General features: G+C 44.3%; 1 protein-coding gene and 1 long non-coding RNA gene across 2 annotated transcripts in view; one reads left to right on the top strand and one right to left on the bottom strand.

Annotated features, from left to right (window-relative positions):
• Window positions 1-7,557, bottom strand: part of LOC128086654 (uncharacterized) — a 57,399-nt gene extending 49,842 nt beyond the window's left edge. Inside the window, exon 1 of the long non-coding RNA XR_008209460.1 lies at window positions 7,076-7,557. This is a non-coding gene — a long non-coding RNA (uncharacterized LOC128086654). The remainder of the gene's footprint in view (window positions 1-7,075) is intronic.
• Window positions 7,558-7,801: 244 nt separating this feature from the next.
• SPRED1 (sprouty related EVH1 domain containing 1) overlaps window positions 7,802-19,048 on the top strand; it is a 55,230-nt gene continuing 43,983 nt past the window's right edge. Inside the window, exon 1 of the mRNA XM_052695483.1 lies at window positions 7,802-8,124. Coding sequence (XP_052551443.1) covers window positions 8,093-8,124 — 32 coding nt within the window. The 5' untranslated portion in view covers window positions 7,802-8,092. The remainder of the gene's footprint in view (window positions 8,125-19,048) is intronic.

Below are 19,048 nucleotides of genomic sequence, written 5' to 3'. Positions count from 1 at the left end.
CGGATCTCTTTTGTAGATCCTCTCTAATTACCGACAAGCATTTTGGTAGTATTTATCCCTTATAAGGATGATCAGAAATCTAGGGACTCTGTAGGGAGAGTTTAGGTAATCTAAGGTAAGATGTGGCCAATATTCAGCAATTATACCTGTTCTACCCTTTTTTTTTTTTTTTTTTTGAAGAGAAATGTACAAAGCATCTGAGAACAAGGCAAATATATCCTGGATAGCTCCAACTTATGTAATAGTACTCCCACCTTCTCTGCCAGCAATTCATTGCTTCTTCATGAACAGCAATGTACTCAGAAGTCACCCACAATCACACACATGAATGTAGTCCCACTCATTTGCACATTCCTACAGCAATTCCTACAGTATTACCTTACACCAAGCAGTTTTAAAATGAACTTTTAAGGAAGAATATAAAATATACATTTTAAATAGCCTGAAGTACTCAGCAGATACATCAGTGAGGGTGATGACATGTGCCCATATCACCAAGAGGCTTTGGTTACATAAAAATTGCCATATTGTCTCGGATTTGTTGTCCATTGAGTCTAGAATCCTGTTGGTGAAGGTGACAAGTACCAGATGCTTCAGAGGCAGGTGCAAGAAACCCCCGTATTGAATGCTTATGTAATAGAGAGGGTTCTTCCTAAAATCAGGCAGTCTGTGGGTGGTTTATGCTTCACAGCAGGAGAGTTTATAACGCCGCAAAATGTTTATCTTCATTATGTAACTGTGGATGTGATTACCCATCTATAGGCAGCCTGGGCAGAAAGTGCCACGGGGCTTTTAATAAACACTACTAATCAGGACCTTGTGTTATGTCTCAGCTCAGAGACACTGAAGCACTTCAGGATCTGAGTGAGCCAAAAGAATTGCACCAATTTGCTAGGCTGATCATTCTTTAAATTGTAGAAAGTGCTTGCAAAGGCTCATTCATCCATCTCAGTGCTGGATATCTGCTCTCAGTCAGCCACTAACCCAGAGATTCAGACTCATCCAAGTGTCGCCAGTTCACAGCGGTGAATTCCTACAGAGTTACACAGGCTGAGCTTGAATTGAGGAAGTGAGCAAGAGGACATTTTCCTTCAAAATCATCTCAGTAAAAAGAACAATCTCTCAGACAATTGGAATCTAAAGTAGCCCAGATCTGAAGTAATTTACAATTCTAAGATAACACTCACAATCTCTATTATTTAAGAAAAGCAAGAGTGATTTATTTTTTTCATAAAGGAATTTATTTGCTTCATTGTAAAGAGGGGGGAACTGAAACATCCACTATAAATATCAAAAACCTTCTATGGTGGGTTCTTGATTTTTAAATTATATTCTGTTTTAAATTCCAAGTCTCCTCCCAAGTTAGAGCTTTTCCACAAGAGGCAGCATGCATTCATAGCAATTTAATTGAGCTTGTTTGATGTTATAATCATGCCATTAGTTAATTTAGCACAGCTCTATGTGGGTCCTAGGAATAATGACACATGCAGCTCAGTTGCTACACTGCTCTGCAGCACAAGCAAGGAGAAACAAAAAGAAACAAGTACCACACAGAATGCTCCAAGTTTTAAGGTTTTTTAAATAAAAAGATGCAATTAAAATGGCAGCTAGGAGCATGATGGAAGGAGATCCTAAAAGTAATCAGGTGGTGTGGTGGTACAAGGCAAATGCTCTCTTTGCAGGGCTGGCATCATGTAGTGTGTTTTCTGAAGAACACCTACAGCATTCACTTGTGGTTGAGCTACCATTCCTTTCAGACCTTGCACATCTGTTTCTGGGTCTCTTTTTGGAAGTATTGGAAAGGAAAAGTTTGGGGGGGGGGGGGGGGGAAAAAAAAAAAAAAAGAAAAAGCACTTTCACAGGTATGTACCTGTTTGAATCTTGGAGACACCTTTAAAAATAGAGTGGGCATGTCCTGTCACATACCAAGAGGTGAGAGGAATGAGGGTGGGGTAAGTATCGTCCTCTCTTGGAAGCTGAGAGATTGAGGAAGCTCCTTCCTCATGGCTGAACATTCTGAACAGCTGTGTAAATGCTCCCTGCCCATTTCATTTAAAAAGAAACAGGTTTGCTCTAACTCCCTTGGATTTTGGGGGTTTGAACTAACCTCCCAGCTGTGCACTGAAATGAATTAAAGGTGCACATACAAGGACCATGGTGCCTGGGCTGAAAGATCTTCCACCACGTTGCAGGCCCTTGTTCCATCGTGCTGTGCTGTTTGCACACAAACTGCGAGTGGCTGCGCAGCACAGGAGTGTGGAGCTGGGGAAGGATCAGGAGTGCTGAGTGTGCAGATTGCACCCAGCATCACACCACAGCTTCCCCCAGACAGCATGATGCTGCATGTGGAGCAGAAATCCGCCTCTGTTTCCTATTTTATAGAAACTGATATGACCGCAGTAGATCTGTCCCCAGCTGCTATCCAGCAGGCCCTACTTGAATTTTAGAGTATATTTGGGACTTTCCCTTTTGAGGGTATTTGGACCTGATTTTCTGGGTATTAGTAATAAAGGTCCAAAAAAAGCCAAAAAGAAATATATGAAACATTTCTGTTAAGTTTGAAATGAAATTCTAAATAAGATTTGTGTGTGTTTTTCTCGGAATATTTGCTACTCAATGCTATTAATAATAATAAAAAGTTGTCTGTTTTCTTCTCTTATTTTCCTAATTGTTTGTAATATTTTTCCTACTTTCAAAGGAAAGGATTGAAACTGTGGAGCTCTGGGAGTTCTCCCATTTGCCATATGTTGTGTATGTGTGCATTTTATATATATGTATATATGTATGGACATTGTGGCTTAGCCTAGATAGTGACAAAAACGCATCCACTGCTGGAACACTTGAGAAACAATAAAATAGTGCCTTACTCCATCAGTCCACTACTCCAGACTCAGAATCACTCATATTGGCCAGAAATTACTGTGGGAAAAGAAAAGGGAGATGGATGAATATTGTCTTCTGTCCTTCCACATCTGTGCTCTCCTTTAGCATACTCGACCTTCCCACAGCTTTGGAGTGTGCTAAGAGGCCAAAAGTCTTCTGGCCTGAATTCTCCTCCTCTTAATTTTTAACCTGCCAAATAATCTAAACTAGAACTACACTTGCTTTAGGCTTTCTATGGAGTCAGTGGAGAGAAAAAAGCATCTCCAAAAGATGACTCAGATATTCCACAGGCTCTGGTACTTGGCAAGGCCAGATGTGCTCCTCCCAGCTGGACAGCAGCAGGAAGCCAGGGCAGCCCCAGGAGCCCGAGCTGAGCGACAGCATCTCTGGGAGATCGTAGACAGATGTGAGGGGCTCTCCTGCACACACTGCAGTGATGATCGTGGGCTACAAAGACAAACACACCAAAAGAAAAGTGCCTGTAGCAGAAAGAAGCACTCCTGTCAGCCTCTGTACAAGAGAGCCATTTTGTCTCTGCCTCTACCTTTGCCTCAAAGAGTGACTTGGAACTAAGTACTGATGTACATCTGTGAACAGAAATGGGAAACATGCATCCTCAACTAAAAGCAAAATGTGTTCTTTATCATATTTTCTGATTTCTTCCTCTCAGCAAGGAAGTATTCCTTATTTTTATCCCACTTGATCCTAACTGCAGCATTCAGCTGCTGTGTTGCAATCAACAGCACAGTCCTGAGGCCCCAATTTCCCTCCAGTCTGACATAAACGCAAGGGCTACGCTTCAGGCCAGCACAAATTAGTCCCAACAAAAGCAGTTTTGCACTACCATTCTTTTCTCATCCCCCTCTGTGCTATCTGTTCCCTCAGGCATTGTTGGGTGTTTACCCACTCCATGTTTAACTGCACCTCACGAAGGGCCAATCACTTCTTATTTCCTACACTTGCTTTTTCGCCCGAATGCATTCCCCAGTGTGGTTCACTACTCAGCATACAGATCTATAGCTAGCACAGCCTATAAGTACTATAATTTATGAAATGCTGATATTCTGTTGAGTTAGAGCCATCTATGCAAAAATTCATAGATTTTATTCTAATGTAGTTTTGCATCTTGCTAGAAAACATCTTGGAGATAATTCGATCAAGTATCATAGAATGATTTGGGTTGGAAAGACCTCAGAGCCCACCCAGTTCCACCCCCCTGCTGTGGGCAGGGCTGCCACCCACTAGCTCAGCTGCCCAGGGTGCCATCCAACTTGGCCTTGAACACATCCAGGGCATCCACAGCCTCCCTGGGCAGCCTGTGTCTCAGTGCCTCACCACCCCTTGAGTAGAGAATTTCCACCTAATATTTAACCTAAATTTCCTCTCTTTTAGTTCAAAGCCATTCCCCTTTGTCTTATCGCTATTAGGTCGAATAGAAAGTTGGCCTTCCAAAAACCCACCATTTTATCCTGTATGCAGTAGCAAGATTCCAGATGAGAATTTAACAGAATCTGACTTTGCTGAAAATACTATTATAGATTAAATTAGTTCAGTTTTGTTAAATCCTTATTAGAACGTGTATAATGACCACCAGCGTTCAACTCACACTCTGATTCTGAATGGAAGCTCTTACAAAAAAGATTCCCTAATGTTACCATTTACTTCAAAATGGCAGAATGCCCATACCACTTCCATTTTTTGTAAACTCATCATTAGAATCTAGATGTGAGTGCAACGATCACTGTTTTGTGGAGGTAGATTTCAACACTTTTACACGTAGGAGTTAAAACCTTAAGTAAGAATTGGTCATTTAAGTTCTGCAATGACTGACTGATCTGGATGGCATTACTGCCACTGATCCTATTATGGATTTTAAGATGTGGATGCCATGCCGATCAGAATCATGCAATTTAACCCTTGTAATACATCTTCTCTATATAATTCTTCTGCCACAGATTTGTGGCCCGCTATGTGGCACAAGCACTGCTGACCATCTGTTCCATTGGGATGTCACAGACATGAGTGCAACCATTTAAAGGAATGGTAAATAAGTACCCTGGGCAGAATATATACCAGTCCTTTGTTCACTAATAGCATAAGAAACGTACTTTAGACCTGCTTAGTAAATGCATTTTCCAACATAGACTGCTGCCTCATTTTAAGTATTCCTGTTAACCACCCACTTTTAAAGATAAGAGCTGATGAGCTTTACAATTCTCATTTAAAAGTGTCTCTAGAACCAGGGCCAAAGAATATTTGCAAGTCCAAGGCCCACAGCTGTCAAAATGTCAAAGCAGAGCAATGGTTCTGAGGTATAAATTAGTTCTTGTAATGTGCAACTAAAGATCTTTTTTCCGAGCAGATTTCCATTCATAACTTTTAAATAGTCAAGTCTGTAACAACCAAATGCAGTCACAGAATGTATGTCTATCTGTTTGAGTTTGTGTGACTTTTGAAGGAAGAGAAGTCCCAGAGCATGTGGCACTTAGGACACGAAGTGGCAGTTTGTCTGAGGTTTTCTGGATGATGTCACCTGTGCCTGGTTTGCTTCTGCACTGTTTGCATGGGTGGGGCTCAAAGATATTTTTCAAATGAGCCACTGACAATGAAACACCTGATTTTCTGCTCCAAAACACAAAACTAGAAGGCTCTGAAACCAACTGCTGCCCAGCAAAAGGCCACTCCATATCAGTTTTCTGATGTTCCCAATTTCTGCGAAAAGGGGATTTCTGATGCAAGATACAAACCAACAGTTTTTCTGTCTTCTTTGTGACATTCAGATAGAGACAGAAACTGTTTGTAAGACTTCTGCTATGTGTACAGAGCCATGAGATCATGTGCAAAATCTACAAGAGGTAAAGAAGCAGTGAGCTCCTCTCCACTTACCTCCTCCACGCAGATCCCTGAAAGTCGTGGGGCTAATATCACATTTGCAGTTCATAAATGCATACACTCTATTCTTAATGTAGACATTCTTAAAAGCTTTAATTATTTGTGCCAGATTACAAACGAGTTCATTTTATTGAATTGTCAGGGTGAAAAGTGTTATTACAATAAATATATTTAAGGTATTTAAAAAAACGTAGCAGATTTCTCTATCTTTCTGTCATCATCACGTTTTTTTTCAGAGGTGTCTGAATAGAGCTGTATGACAAACGGAGTTGGTTCCTGAGCACTCCTGTACGGTACATTATCTGCACATCGCAAGGCAGAAAATACTCCAAAAGATTTCTTGCTGCCAGGTAGAGTAACATGATGTCCCCACAGCTGCGTTTCAAAACACGTTTTTAGGGCAGCAGGCAAGAGGTTCCTGTATTCAAATCACGCATTGAATCACTGAGAATTGTAATATTGTGCAAAATTGGGTTTCTGGTATATTTTTAGAATTTAGATGAGATTGTGCCATGAATAACCGATCCATTTTTGACTGTACCATTTTAGGAAAAAAAATGTTTTTACTAAACAATTAGAAAATTTCCTCCAAAAGCTGCCCTGATAAGGAAGAGAGCATCACAGGGCACGTTTAGGATGCGTGCAAACACGTGCCACGTGGGCCACTGAGCAGAGCGGCGTGACAGTAGCTTGCTATGATTGCTCCATCACGCTGATGGCAGAGCCCCTTTGGAGTTTGGAACAGGAATGTTACAGTGAATGTAAACCACCCATGCCTTCTTTTGCCTGGAAGAGAAGATTATATATACATACATATACATAAAATAGGTTCTATTTAAAATGTTTTAACTAACGATTCTACGAACCTCCCCTCCAAAAAGAATTCCTCCTTCAAAAACCTGACAGGAACTTTTTCTTCAACTTTTTCTCAGAGCTTTCAATCACGAAAGAAAAAAAAAAAAAAAAAAAAAAAAAAGGAAAAGCCGTCCGGAAAAAGTCTCTGGACATCATTCCAACGAACCGCCCTCCAACCCCGGTAGGGCTGCGCTCCCCACCCCGCTACCGGCACTGCCCTAGGCGCTCCCCCCGCCTCCCCACCCCCCGGGGGCAGCAGTCCGCGGACGGCCGCGTGGGAACCGCTGCGTTTCCGCACAGGAAGGGGACAGCTCATCGCTGCTGTGCAGCAGAGGGGGAATGAGCGGTTCCAGGAAAAACGGAACGGGGCTGGAGTTGGGAGAAGTGCCTCAGAAGTAGCGGATGCGCATTGTCAGCCCCCACCGCGCCGCTCCCCCGCTCTTACCTGCCCCTCTTCGCGCCTCCATCCCGCGGGCCCGGCGCACACGGATCCCGGCGGGAGCTCCCCCGCGGGGTACCCATCAGCCCCGCCGGTCCCGGCCCGCGCGGCGCCCCACTCAGCACTCAGCGCACAGCGCTGTGGCACGTATCCCTCCGCGGCGGCTCCCGGGAATGGCGTGAGGCAGAGCCGCGGGAACTACTTTGGGAGAGCCGAGCGGCAGCGGGGCTCAGGGAGAGCGCCGCACCCGGCCGGGCAGCGGGAGGAGTGTAAAGGAGGGGTGTGCAGGGGGGCCACCCGCTTCCCTCCGCCCCGCTCCCCTGCGGTTATTTTGGATCGCGCAGTAGCGGCGGAAGGAGCCCGAAGCCGACGCTTCCGCCCAGTTTTCCTGTGAGGGGGCGGCGGAGCGAGGAGCGCAGCGCCCAACTTCCCGCAGCCCTCCGCGGGCCGGGGGCTCTCCCTGCCGCACCCCCGCACCGCACCACACCGCACCGCCGTGACGCAGCCCCTCGCTGCCGGCCCTCCCCCCCACCCCCGAGCCGCCCTAAAACGCCGCCCTCCCCCCCCCCTACCGCCAGCCTCCTCCTTGGCACCGGCCCCCCCTCCCCTCCCCCGTCGCCGGGCCGCGGCCGTCTGCAGGAATCCGGCGAAGAAGAGAGGGCGGGAGGAGGAGGAGGAGGAAGAGGAGGAGGAGGAGGAGGGCGGCAGCGCGGCGAGCGATGAGCGGCGGCGGGAGGACGGCGCGGCGCTGCGCCTGGCGGCGAGGAGCTGTGCCTGGGCGCCGCCGCGCCGCTTCCCAGTAACTGCGGGAGAGAGAGCGGAGCGCCGCGCCAGCGTTGCATCGCCGTCTCCGCCATCCGCACGGATACGGCGTCTTCGTGCTTCTGCGGGACCCGGACCGCTCCGGCCCGGCTGCGGCTGGGGGCGAGCGAGGGGGAACAATGGTGAAGTTTCTGGTGAGTTCTGGCTGCGCCCCGGCCGCCCCGCTGCTGCTGCTCCGCCTCGGATCACGGTGAGGGGAAAATGAGCGAGGAGACGGCGGCTGCTAACACCGAGTAAGCTCCGCGCGTGTGCGTGTGCGCGGACGGGGGCGCGGGTCGGGGCGCGGGGCCGTGGCGGTGTCGCCCCTTGGCGGTGGGGCCGGGCCGGGCTGCGGAGCGCGGTGTTCGGCGGCGTTCCGCATGGAAACGGGCGTGTGGGAGCTCCATCCTGCAGGAAACTGCTCCTGAATGTTAATTGGATGAGTCAGTCCGTGTAAATACGGCTTAAACCTGCCCTGGAGCCCTGCTTTTTCTTTTCTTTTCTTTTCCTTTTTTTTAAAAAAAAAAAAAAAAAAAAAAATTATTTTTTTCTTTCTTTTTTTTAGTGAGAGCTTGGGACTTTTATTTTTTAAGAGAGGAAGGGGCAACTCAGGGATCTCAGTGTTTTTAACGTGCCGGGATTGAAGGAGACCTGGAACAGAATGAGCGGTTGCAGCTCACCATAACGTCTTAGAAATACTACTAATAAAAAAAGAAAAATAAATCTTTGGGGCAGGAAGAGGAGATGAGCGTTGGGCAGAGAGAACCAGAGAGTCCCTCAGGACTCTGAAACGCGAACGTGGGGCGTTCTGAAACTTCTTTTATCGCAAGAAAGTTCGGGTGCCCGCGGAGCTTCGGGTTGACGGCCCCGCGCCCGGGCGCTGCCACCCCCCGATGGGCCGTGTGGGCACCGCTGACGCCGCGGGTCGCAGGGTGCTGTGGGTCGCTGGGGAGCTGCGGGGTACCGCTGCCACCCGGGCAGGAGAGCGCGGGAGCCGCCCCGCAGCGCTGCCCGGCGCGGAGCCGCGCGGCCCGGGCCCGCGGCGCCCCGCAGAGCCGCGGGGGCCGGGCCGGGAGCGGGGCCGGGGCGGGCCGCGCCGCTGCGGTGTCAGCGGGGCCGGGGCTGGAGCCGGAGCCGCCGCCATGTTTTCTTTTTTTGTGAATCGCTCTCATTTGCATACCACGATCTCCATTCATAAAAAAAACAACGCCATCCGACCTGCCGGCCGGGCCCGCTGGCCTCGCCGCCCTCCGCCCCTCGGGGCGCACGGGGCCGGGCGCGGGGCGCGGCGAAGAGGGCCCGCTGGCAGGCTGCGGCCGGGGCCGCTCGGGAGCTGCGCGTCGCCGTGCGGTGCCGCGCTTGTTGACACGGTTATGTGGGAAATATCAGCCGGGGAGGTGCTGTGGGCACGTGATCGCTCCATTCATAAAGTACCTGGCCGTCCATTCAGGCGCGATGCCTGCACGCTGCGCGCTGCCGGGCGGCCCGCGGGACGGGCACGGGGAAGGCGGGGGGGTCTGCACGGGGCTGGGCGGCCTCCTGCCGCGGGTACGGGGAGGCCGCCGCCGGGCCGGGGTTGCGCTGCGGTTCGTGCTCGGCTCGTTCATATGAAGCGGCGTTGGTTCAGAAAATGCCTCTCGCGGCACAGGCGCACATCGCTGCACGGAAGGGTTTATTCAGAAAACGTCAGCGTGTTTCCCCCTGCCGAAAACGCTGGCTCAAAAATAAAATAACGAAAATCGAATCCATTCATGCGAACGCGTTTTCCAAACGGTGCCTTAATCGCTTCTCGGTCCTCGTTGGTGACCGACGCTCGTATCTGCGCGGTGCTAGCGGATAAGGGAAGGCGAGCGGCCGTCGCAGTGGCGCTGGGGCTCCGGCCGGGCGGGCCGTACCGGCACTGCGGATCGGAGCGGGCCGCCGCTCGGGGGGTGAATGGCAGTGCGGGCGGCAGCGCTTCTCTTCAGCCTGCGCCGTCACCTCCGGGGTACCAGGGTAACAGAAGTGTTGTAATGCGGCGTCAGCTGTTGAAAGGTCAAAATATTAACTTTGCTTTCAAACGTTTTTAAATCTTCGTTACAAAAGGAGGGGGAAAAAAAAAAAAAAGAGTGAAATGCGGAGATGCAGGACCACTGAAGGAGCCACCGTGACTGTTTGGTGCGACTGCTCTGCGGTTGCCAGTGCTAAAATGGAGCTGCTGGTTGCTTGTGAATACACCATTTCATTACTTCTACAAATTACATGGAGGTGATCCTTAATTATCCACTTGTGGGGTGGAGGAGGCTGTGTCTCTGGTGGAAGTGGGAGAATACCTGAAGGCTTACTGAGTGTTACTTGAAATAAGAGGAGTGAGCCCTCATGTAACGTTTAGTCTAAGTTCATTCGGCATTGCTTGCAGCTCAGGGTATATAAGCTAACAATGCGTTTTCAGCAGCAGTGCTTTTTCTCTCACAGTGGATATTTTTACTTCCTAGAATGTCACAAGCATTCTAACTCGGGGGGAGGGGAAGGTTGAGTTGAAATATGTACATATATAATATATTTCCCTCGGTTTCATTTGCAGTTCTGCTTGCAGCTCTGGCAGGGCCAGAGTCGTTCCTCTCTGCTGATCGTGCACACAGCACTGGAGTGCTGCTGTGAATGACAGGGAAATAGGATTGAAATTCGAAATCGTTTGTGAAAACAGGGCAGATCTGCACGCTGAAGTACATCATATATTAGAAGATCTGTGCTGAATTTTATTATGATTGATATCATCAATGGCCTTGAATTCATTAACAAATCTCACTGCATGTAAGGGCAAATACGGGTACTTGGCAACATTTTTTGTGCCATTGTGGCTACCAGCTATACCCCAGTAATTAAGCATTATGCTGTGTTTACAAAGCTTCGTTTTATGGAATAAGACATAAAGGTTTGTGGTGCCTGGAGTCAATAATATTAAATTCTTTTAAACTGTAACGTGTGGTGCAGAAGATTAATTAAAAAGCTGCATTAAGGACTATTAGGTTTCCTGTCAGTCATGAGCACGTGTCGGGCAGCCTTCTAAAATCCTGACTGCCACAGCTGGATTTTTTTTGTGGTGATTTTTGACTGCTCTTGTAAAGCTTTCACTGCATTTGTCAGTTAGATCTTAGTTAAATGAGAGTATTTCTGTAGCTTTCCAGATCCATTTCTGTACTAGTTTTTTCTTCTCAGTGCTGTTGTGTGGTCAGTGGGAACACAATGCAGCACTCACAAATGCTCTTAGTTTTCAAATGAAGGAATTAGTGGGACGTGTGGCCTCGTGGGTCAATCTGCTGTTCATGCAACTTAACATAATAATGTCAGAGCATGCAGGTCAGCAAGCACCGTACAGAATTCCGATCTGATGGCAGATTTTAGTGCTGTCTGGAAATGCTTCTGAGTTTCAGTGTTGTTGCCCAACAGAAGAAATGCTGCGTTATGTAGTGCCTGTTGAACGGGGATGAATGATGACAGGATTAAGATGGAGTCTGAGTCGCTCTATTGAGAAGGAGGATCACTGCTTCCCTGCTTGTTTACTTTCCTCTGTGTTGCAGGTGGCCCCTTTCTCTTTGAGGGAATGTCTCTGCTCTGGATTCATATTTTGAGGGCACTTTTACAGATTTAGGCTGTCATGCCTATGTTGTGCTCCACCAGCACAGGCATTCTTCTGGTCATTTTCCTAGGTAATTTGATTTAGGAGATTATAAATTAAAGAAGCACTGAGTGTACATTAGAGCTGTGTGCTTAACCATTTCTAGGTTGTGACGGACTAAACACCCTCAGGTGCTGTTGATTTGAAAGCAAAGGTGAACTGTGTTTTTTGAAATACAGTACTTGCTATATTTATATATTTTCCCTGAATATGAATGAAAATATTGCTTCATGGGGGCTTCAGAATTTCTTGCAGTCGAAGTCCAAACTGAACAGTGAACACGAGATCCTATCTGAGAAAGCAAAGCCAACTAGTTTGTTTTCATTAATTTAATACGTTTCAGCAGGCTGATTTTACTTCTGAAGCATAAGCTTCAAAATTTTTCTTCTCTTTATGTAAGGAATTTGTGGTGTTTTGTTTTGTTTTGTTTTGTTTTGTTTTTTTCTTAAGGCTGGGTAATTTGTTTTGAAAGCAGTCAATTAATTAATTATGATGGAATCATTACAATTCATATATATTTTCTTCTGTGGCAATGGCTCTGTGTTTGGTCCCGGGGAGGCTTTTCCAGTTCTGTGAACAGCTTCTTGTTGTCTCCTGGGCTTTGTGCTATGCTGCACTATTCTGAAGGTGAAACTGAATTTACATATTACATAATCACCAAGTCAGTAATGTTTTTTTTCTTTTTTTAAAAGCTTTACCTTAACAGCGTTACTTGAGTACTGTTCTGCTGCAGAAAAATACCTTTTGGCTGTTTCAGTATAACTGGAACCAGTGTTAACATTTGAATTTTAAAAGGACTTTTTTTTTTCCTTGTTTGTTTAAAATCTGATGTGCTTCAACTGTTAAAAAGGCAGTGACGACATCAGCACATGCTTCAGAAGTAAAGAGCTTTCTTGAAAGGAATATATCTTGACAGGATCAGAAGTCACAGGATTAAAGCTGAGAGCATTCCTAGTGCTCTTAGGTTAACTTTTATATTTCTTATTTAGCTTTTCTTGTGAGTATTCAGAAAAAATCATATGCGTTGGTGATGACTTGATGGGATACAACAAACACCAGAATAAAAAAACAACACTGTTGAGAACATTGCTGCGAGTTGAAAAGGGAGACACGGGAAATACTTTCATCGGTTTTGGTTTTTACTGCTTTGATTCAAAAACAAAACCAAAACCCAATCCTGTGGTACAGCATCTGCTGTACTGTCTGAAACCTTGTTGCTGTGATGCTGAAACATATGCTTTCTCCCTCTTAGTATTCTTTCCTGATTGAACTGGTTGCAGTTTCCTTCAAGGACTCGGAGAGCTTGCTGGCAGTTGCCATGTTGCTGAGGTTCCCAGTTTCTTTATGGGTGTTTACAAAATGAACCATCTATGGCTGTTTCCTCTCTGTTCTCATGTTCAGCATTTAAGCAAACAAATTGTAACTAGCAAAGCTCACACAGCTACTGTACTGACGGAAGTGGTTGCATGGATTTACCATGGTTCCTCGAAATCTTCTCCTTTCTTTCTGTTCAAAATACTGATTACTTTATCTGAAAGCACTTCTGCTGGCAAAGTATTTGTTTAGTTACTGGGGATTTTTATAAAGGAATTGAGTTTTAATTTGGGATATTTGTACCATGTTTGCCACATTTTTCCTATGCCTTGATACCTGGTTAAAGGTCTTGGTGTTCAGCAGAAATACTCTTCATCATTGCTCCTTATTTAAGGAGGGAACTGGGTGCTTTTTTTATGTATGCTGTATTAATAAATATTTCTAGACATAGAAATATTTATAAGGCAATCTATATTCTTGTTCAACTTTTCCTACATTAGGTGAGAGAACAGATATTCAACTCATGTTTGAACTATGATTGCATGAATTCTCTTGACTGGTACTACTCCAGGTTGGTTTTTCATATAAGATACAGTGTTGTGTTGTACAGGGTAACATATTCTATGGTATCTGGTAGGTACCAGGGTAATAAACATGCTGTCTCTCCTGCTCATTGAGTGGTGTCTGTAATAGTGCTTAGTCTCTAAGGCTGTGGTAGTTTTGAACAGCACTCGATTGTGTTGAACAACCAACCACACATCTTATGTGTTATCTCACATCTTTCCAGTTTATCTTTTTCATAATGCTCATGCAAGTATCTCTGATACCAGACTGCTGAGAAAATACGTGGATATTTATTTTCACTGTATTATATTCACTGTTCTTTCTGTGACAAGAAAATATTTTTTTAAAAAACAAACAGCAAATCTTTAGTTATGCTTGGGGGCAGAAAATGTGCATTTAAGTGTTTTCAGTAGTAAAATTAAGTATAAATGTTCCTCTAATTAAATAATAGCAGAGTTGTTACGGATAATTGCAGGCCAGAATTCCCACGGCTCCAGATAAAGCAGGCACAAATAAAATCCCAGTGTAATCCTGATAAATGCAGCTGTGTATGCAAGGAGCTCACACATTTTTGTCTCCAATAATTTGGTGTCTTGCTATAGTGAATACTGCCATCAGGGAAAGTATGGTCTGTTCAGCATTACTGATACCAAACTTGTATGGATTAGAACATACTTTCCTAGTACGTGCTCTACAAGAATTCCCCAAACGTGTACTGTCAAAACATTTAAACCATGTTTAAAGATGAGGTGGTAAAGATTTTTTTTTCTCCAGGTGTATTAATTCTTGTGCTTAAAAAATGTGACCACTGCTCCATGTGGTATTTTTGTGAGGTGAGGAAGTCGTGTAATCTGTGCTCCTACTGTGAGTCAAACACTTCACCTGCTTAGAAGCGTGGCAGACATAGGAGCCCACATTGCCTTGAATGGTTTGTGAGAGCAGGCTTTGTTAAAGTCTATGGAATGAGCTGTCTCTTTTCTGTCTTTAAAAACTAACTCTAGAAAAACAGTACCAAATAACTAGGTCTTCTCCAAGAATGTCTGACAAATGTTGCCAGTTGCTCTTTTTCTTTGACTTACCCTGACAAGTTGTGACACTGACACGTTTGTCAAAGCAACAATGAAACTGGTTTATTTATTTCAGTTTTAGTGAAGTCAAATGCTGTCAATAAACAAGTGTAATGACAAGAAGTATTAAGAATGTCATTAATATAACAAATACTGAAAACTTGGGTGCAGTTTGTTAAAAACTACAGCTGAAACTGGCTGTCTTCCCTAATTAAGGGCAGAATTGGCAAGATAGAGCTCTTGGTGAGGACTCCTGCCTGCAATTTTTTTCTTTCAGCAGCTGTGGTGAGGTAGTATAAACCTTGAGGACAGTAGTGACTTCTCTCTTAAACCTTTTAAGGATTAAATGCCTGTGAAAGGTGGGAGCACAGAGCCTGCTCTGACGTTGGGTGTTTACGTGGCTTCCTAGAAACTCCTCAGCTGGTGACATTCTGCAGTGATTGGTGCCCCAGGTATTTCTTTCTGTACGTGCCATGCTTGCTCCAGGTCCCAGAACACTGCCTTAATGTGAAGTGTGTGATCAATGCCAACACATTCTGAACCTGAACAGGGACGTGGTTTTGAAAAGTGTGAAGAAACTAATTTGGGGTCAAGTGTTGAGACCTATACATCTAAAATGGGAAATGGTGGTTTTTGTCTAAGTGGTGGTCCTTATGTACCAATACTGTATGTTTATAAGCACTAGTTCCTGTTGCTAATCCCTGGTCTCTTTCTTCCTTCAAGACCAAGAAAAATTGGAGATTTCCTAGCATATAGATTCACAATAGCATATTTGTGCCCTCATCGGGGGCAGTAATCTGTGTTGTTACAGTGATCCTCTGTAGTGTGGGGGCTGCTGATCTGCTCTGCTGATGTCATACCAAAAAAAAAAAAAAAAAAAAAGCTTTTCCTGCTTCTTTAATTTTGCAAGATTAAAAAATCTCTAAGAGGGATAATGAGTCCCACTGTTATATAATGAGTGTGCCAAGAGAATGCAGAGTTGTACAGTCAAATACTCAAGAATTTTCAAGCTTCAGAGCAGAGACTGTGCAATTCTAATCTGTGTGTCTGAGGGGTATGAATTTTGATGATTTTGATACTGAAGCAGAGCCGACATGGTAATTAAATTGCCTGGGTTCCACTGTCAAGCCTTCAATGCTAGGAAGCACCCATTTTTGCTGTTTTCAGCCTCTTGCTTCATTTGCTGCCGTCCTCCGCCAGGAGTGAGGCCTGCATCCTCTGGCTGTGTACAAGTGGTTCTGTGTCATTGAGGACTCCATCCAGATAAAGCTGTAAATCCTATAACTGCTACCGTTGAAATATAAAGGAGCACTATTCTAATAAACTTGCTAGATTTTTGTTTGTTTCTGCACTTTACTTGTTTTATTCCTTTACATTTTCAAATTTCAGCTATTGGATTATTCCAGATGTTCATGATGCTGTTGTAATTTCTTTCCAGTTATCTTATATGGAGTTTCTTGTATTGCTCTGATACTCTGATTCTCTTTGTCTGAAAATTTATCTTTTTTCCTCCTTCCTTCCAGTTTGGAGGCTCTGAGAACTTACTTGAAGTAGTGATAGATCTGCTGAACTTGCTTTAGCTTTAGTGCTCCTAAAACACTACTGACTCGTGCTAAGTGAAGCCGTGATGCTGTCAACCCTGTGCACATCAGTCAGAGTGCCATCAAGCTGTTGCCATGCACAGGTGTTTGTGCAGTGGGGCAGCCCCCACACAGCATGGCAAAGCAGGCCTGGGGTTCAGCCCTGTCACAGCATGAGGCCTGCACCAGAACTTAGCATGCCAGTGCAAGGTACTTGCAGCTCTCCTTGAAACAAAAGTGCATTAGGGCTTCTAAGTGTCCTGACTGAATCTTGCTTCATCTTCTTCTTTCTGCCTCCAGAAACTTCAGGAAATGTGCAGCCACTGCTCAGTGTTGAGCTGATCTCTAGCACTGTATCTTCATGTTCTGTGTTTGTGCAGAACAGTTCTGGCTCAAAATATCTTGTCTGAGCTGTGTTTGGCTTGAAACATCTTTCCCAGAGCCCCATACGCACCTTAGCGTGTACGTGCTTTGTTTCTATGGTGATGGGGAAGCATGGTGCGTGTTGGCAGCCCTGTGTTAGGTAACAGAGGACTTGCAGAAAGTGAGTGGTTCCCTGGGGTGCAGAAATAGGACCATGGCTATGCTTGCACCCCTAGTGCCTTGCTGCCCAGGTCTGGCTTTGAGGGTAGGCCTGGCTCTGCTTTGGGCTGTCTGAGCTTGTGGGCACCTCTGGGAATTGATCCCAGGAGAAGCTGAAGGAGTGTTGCCTTACCGTATCCTCTGAAGTATCTTGTGCCATGCATGAGAGGGGAGTGCTTACACATTTGTTTCCCCAAAGGAAGGCAGAAAACACAGTCTCTTCATTTAGTTGTTGTAATCTGGGTAAGAGCCTGTCTGTTAGCCAAAATTATTCCAGAATAAGACATTATTTTTTATTCTTGAGTTAGTCATGAATTGTTGTAGTTTATTATAGAGTTATTTCCTGTTAAGATACTTTTATTCTTCTGGATTAAGTTGGGTTAGGAAGAGGAAAAATCATAAGCTTGATTACTGAAGGAGAGGAGCTTTTCAAGTCCTTCCCTTCAAGCCTTTCCTTCTCTGCCATACCTATTCAAACTTTAGGGTTATGGTGTGTCTATTTGCTTTTCTTGCATGACACATTTTGTTACTTGTTTGTTTATTTTTCTCCTTAAAATGGCATATTTTTTTGTGTTCTGAAGTGCTTTGGCTATTAAAGGGACCCTTCCTTTTAAGTGATGTGTTTCATTTTGGTTTGTTTGGGGTTATTTTGTTTTTGTTTTTTCCTTTTTGTGTGAAAGCATTTTCTTGAACTACCATTCTCAAGCAACTTGTCCAGAAAAGCTTGTCCAAAACAGAAGACACCAGATTACAGTCTCTTTTAAGACATTTTGACTTACCACTTAGCATGTCTTAATACTAGGGTATTCTGTTCAGGCTTTGTTTGCCTTTTATTGTGGTGATGCTAACAAAAAACCTGTTTGGGTTTTCGGTCACTCTGAACAACAAAAACGTAACCCAAATAAAAACATTTGTTGTAGGAAGGCAGAATGCTTCCCCCAGGCTATGAGTTCATCCTCCTTTCAGCAGTGGAAGTCATCGCATGAATGTTTAAAATCTGCATTGTGACCTCTCTGTGACAGAAAGAAAATTCAACTGAACTTTTCCATGTTTTTGAAATTGGTGAATAATTCTTCATAAAGTAAAATTAGAATTGCAATTTCTTGTCTGAATAAAATCTTTAGATTAGATTTCTGGAACAACTAGAATAAGATTTACTGTTAGTATTTCAGCTGTTTTTTAGGCCTGAATGATTTTCTGAGAGGTACAGGATTGGCTTTTCTGCTTTTTTGGCATATTTGTGCTGCACGAGCTTGATCTTCAGGGTTGAATATAAAAGGTGAAGTAAAAGATTTAACTACTGCTTGGTCCTCATGTTCTTCCCAACTTGAGTGAGGGAACAATGAGCTTTGATTGATGCGCCATCCCACATAAGGCACGAAGATCCAGATCTCTGCTGTGTGCTTCAGAAAGAGTTTATTTCATTAGAGGAGCTGCAAGAGAGATCCTTTTTAACTTCTGCATGACAAAGGAATAAATGAGTGTCACTTCTCAAGAGCCAAAGTGATTTTGGCCAACTTTTCTGAGATAGCTTGTTGGTAAGGCAGTTACAGGCATATTTGGGAGAGGTAGCTAAGTACTGTTAAAAATATTTTGTATTATAAAATATTGTAATGAAATGTTTAAATCATTTATATAGCTGAAAGATTATTCTAAATCATTACAGTTTTGATTATCTTGTATTTGCTGAAATGTAGGAGTTGCCAGATAGGACACATCAAACCACAGTCTAAGCATTAAATTGAGTTTCATAGATAGTTTTGTTTCTCCATTCAAAGTTGAGAAATACTGCTTCTCTCCAACAAGGAAAAGGCAATTCCAGTAATAATAACACATGTGATTCATGTCGGTTTAACTTAATTCTCAAGTTTCGGTGTCCAGGATACAAAGAAGTAATTCACTATTTTGAAGCCTAAAGTAAAAAATCACGAATGTAAATATTTGATAGAACAGTACAAAAAATGCAAGGAGGCAATGTACCTTAAGTAAACATTACTAAAACATTCACTCTGAGGTTACATCCTGGGGCAGATCAGTGTATTCAGGTTACCAGCCTTGTTACCAATTGGTTACCAGCCAGTGCTGATTTTCCTTGCTTAGGAAAAGCAAGTAGTTGTATATGTAAAGAAGCATTAAAATTTTCTTGATTGTTAATGTAAATGGAAATGTAGGATGGAAATAATGGTGTAAGTTGCTACAGCTTAAATCTGTTTTTCATCTTCTGATATCTTCTAGGGATAGTTATCTTCACTTTCTGTAGTGCCTGTGGTGTTTTGGACACCACAGCCTGAAAAGAAATCAGCTCCAGTCAATGCCTTCAGTGGAATTGGAGCATTTTACATTCCTTTAACTTTTGTTTTCTGCTTTTTTTTTTTTTTTTTTTTTTCTTGTCTCTGTTATGCTTTCTCCAATG

The sequence above is a fragment of the Tympanuchus pallidicinctus genome, unplaced genomic scaffold, assembly GCF_026119805.1.
Source record: "Tympanuchus pallidicinctus isolate F22 unplaced genomic scaffold, pur_lepc_1.0 scaffold3, whole genome shotgun sequence".
Taxonomy (NCBI): domain Eukaryota; kingdom Metazoa; phylum Chordata; class Aves; order Galliformes; family Phasianidae; genus Tympanuchus; species Tympanuchus pallidicinctus.
Note: the sequence above shows the minus strand (reverse complement) of the source record. Positions and strands in the feature narration are given on the sequence as shown.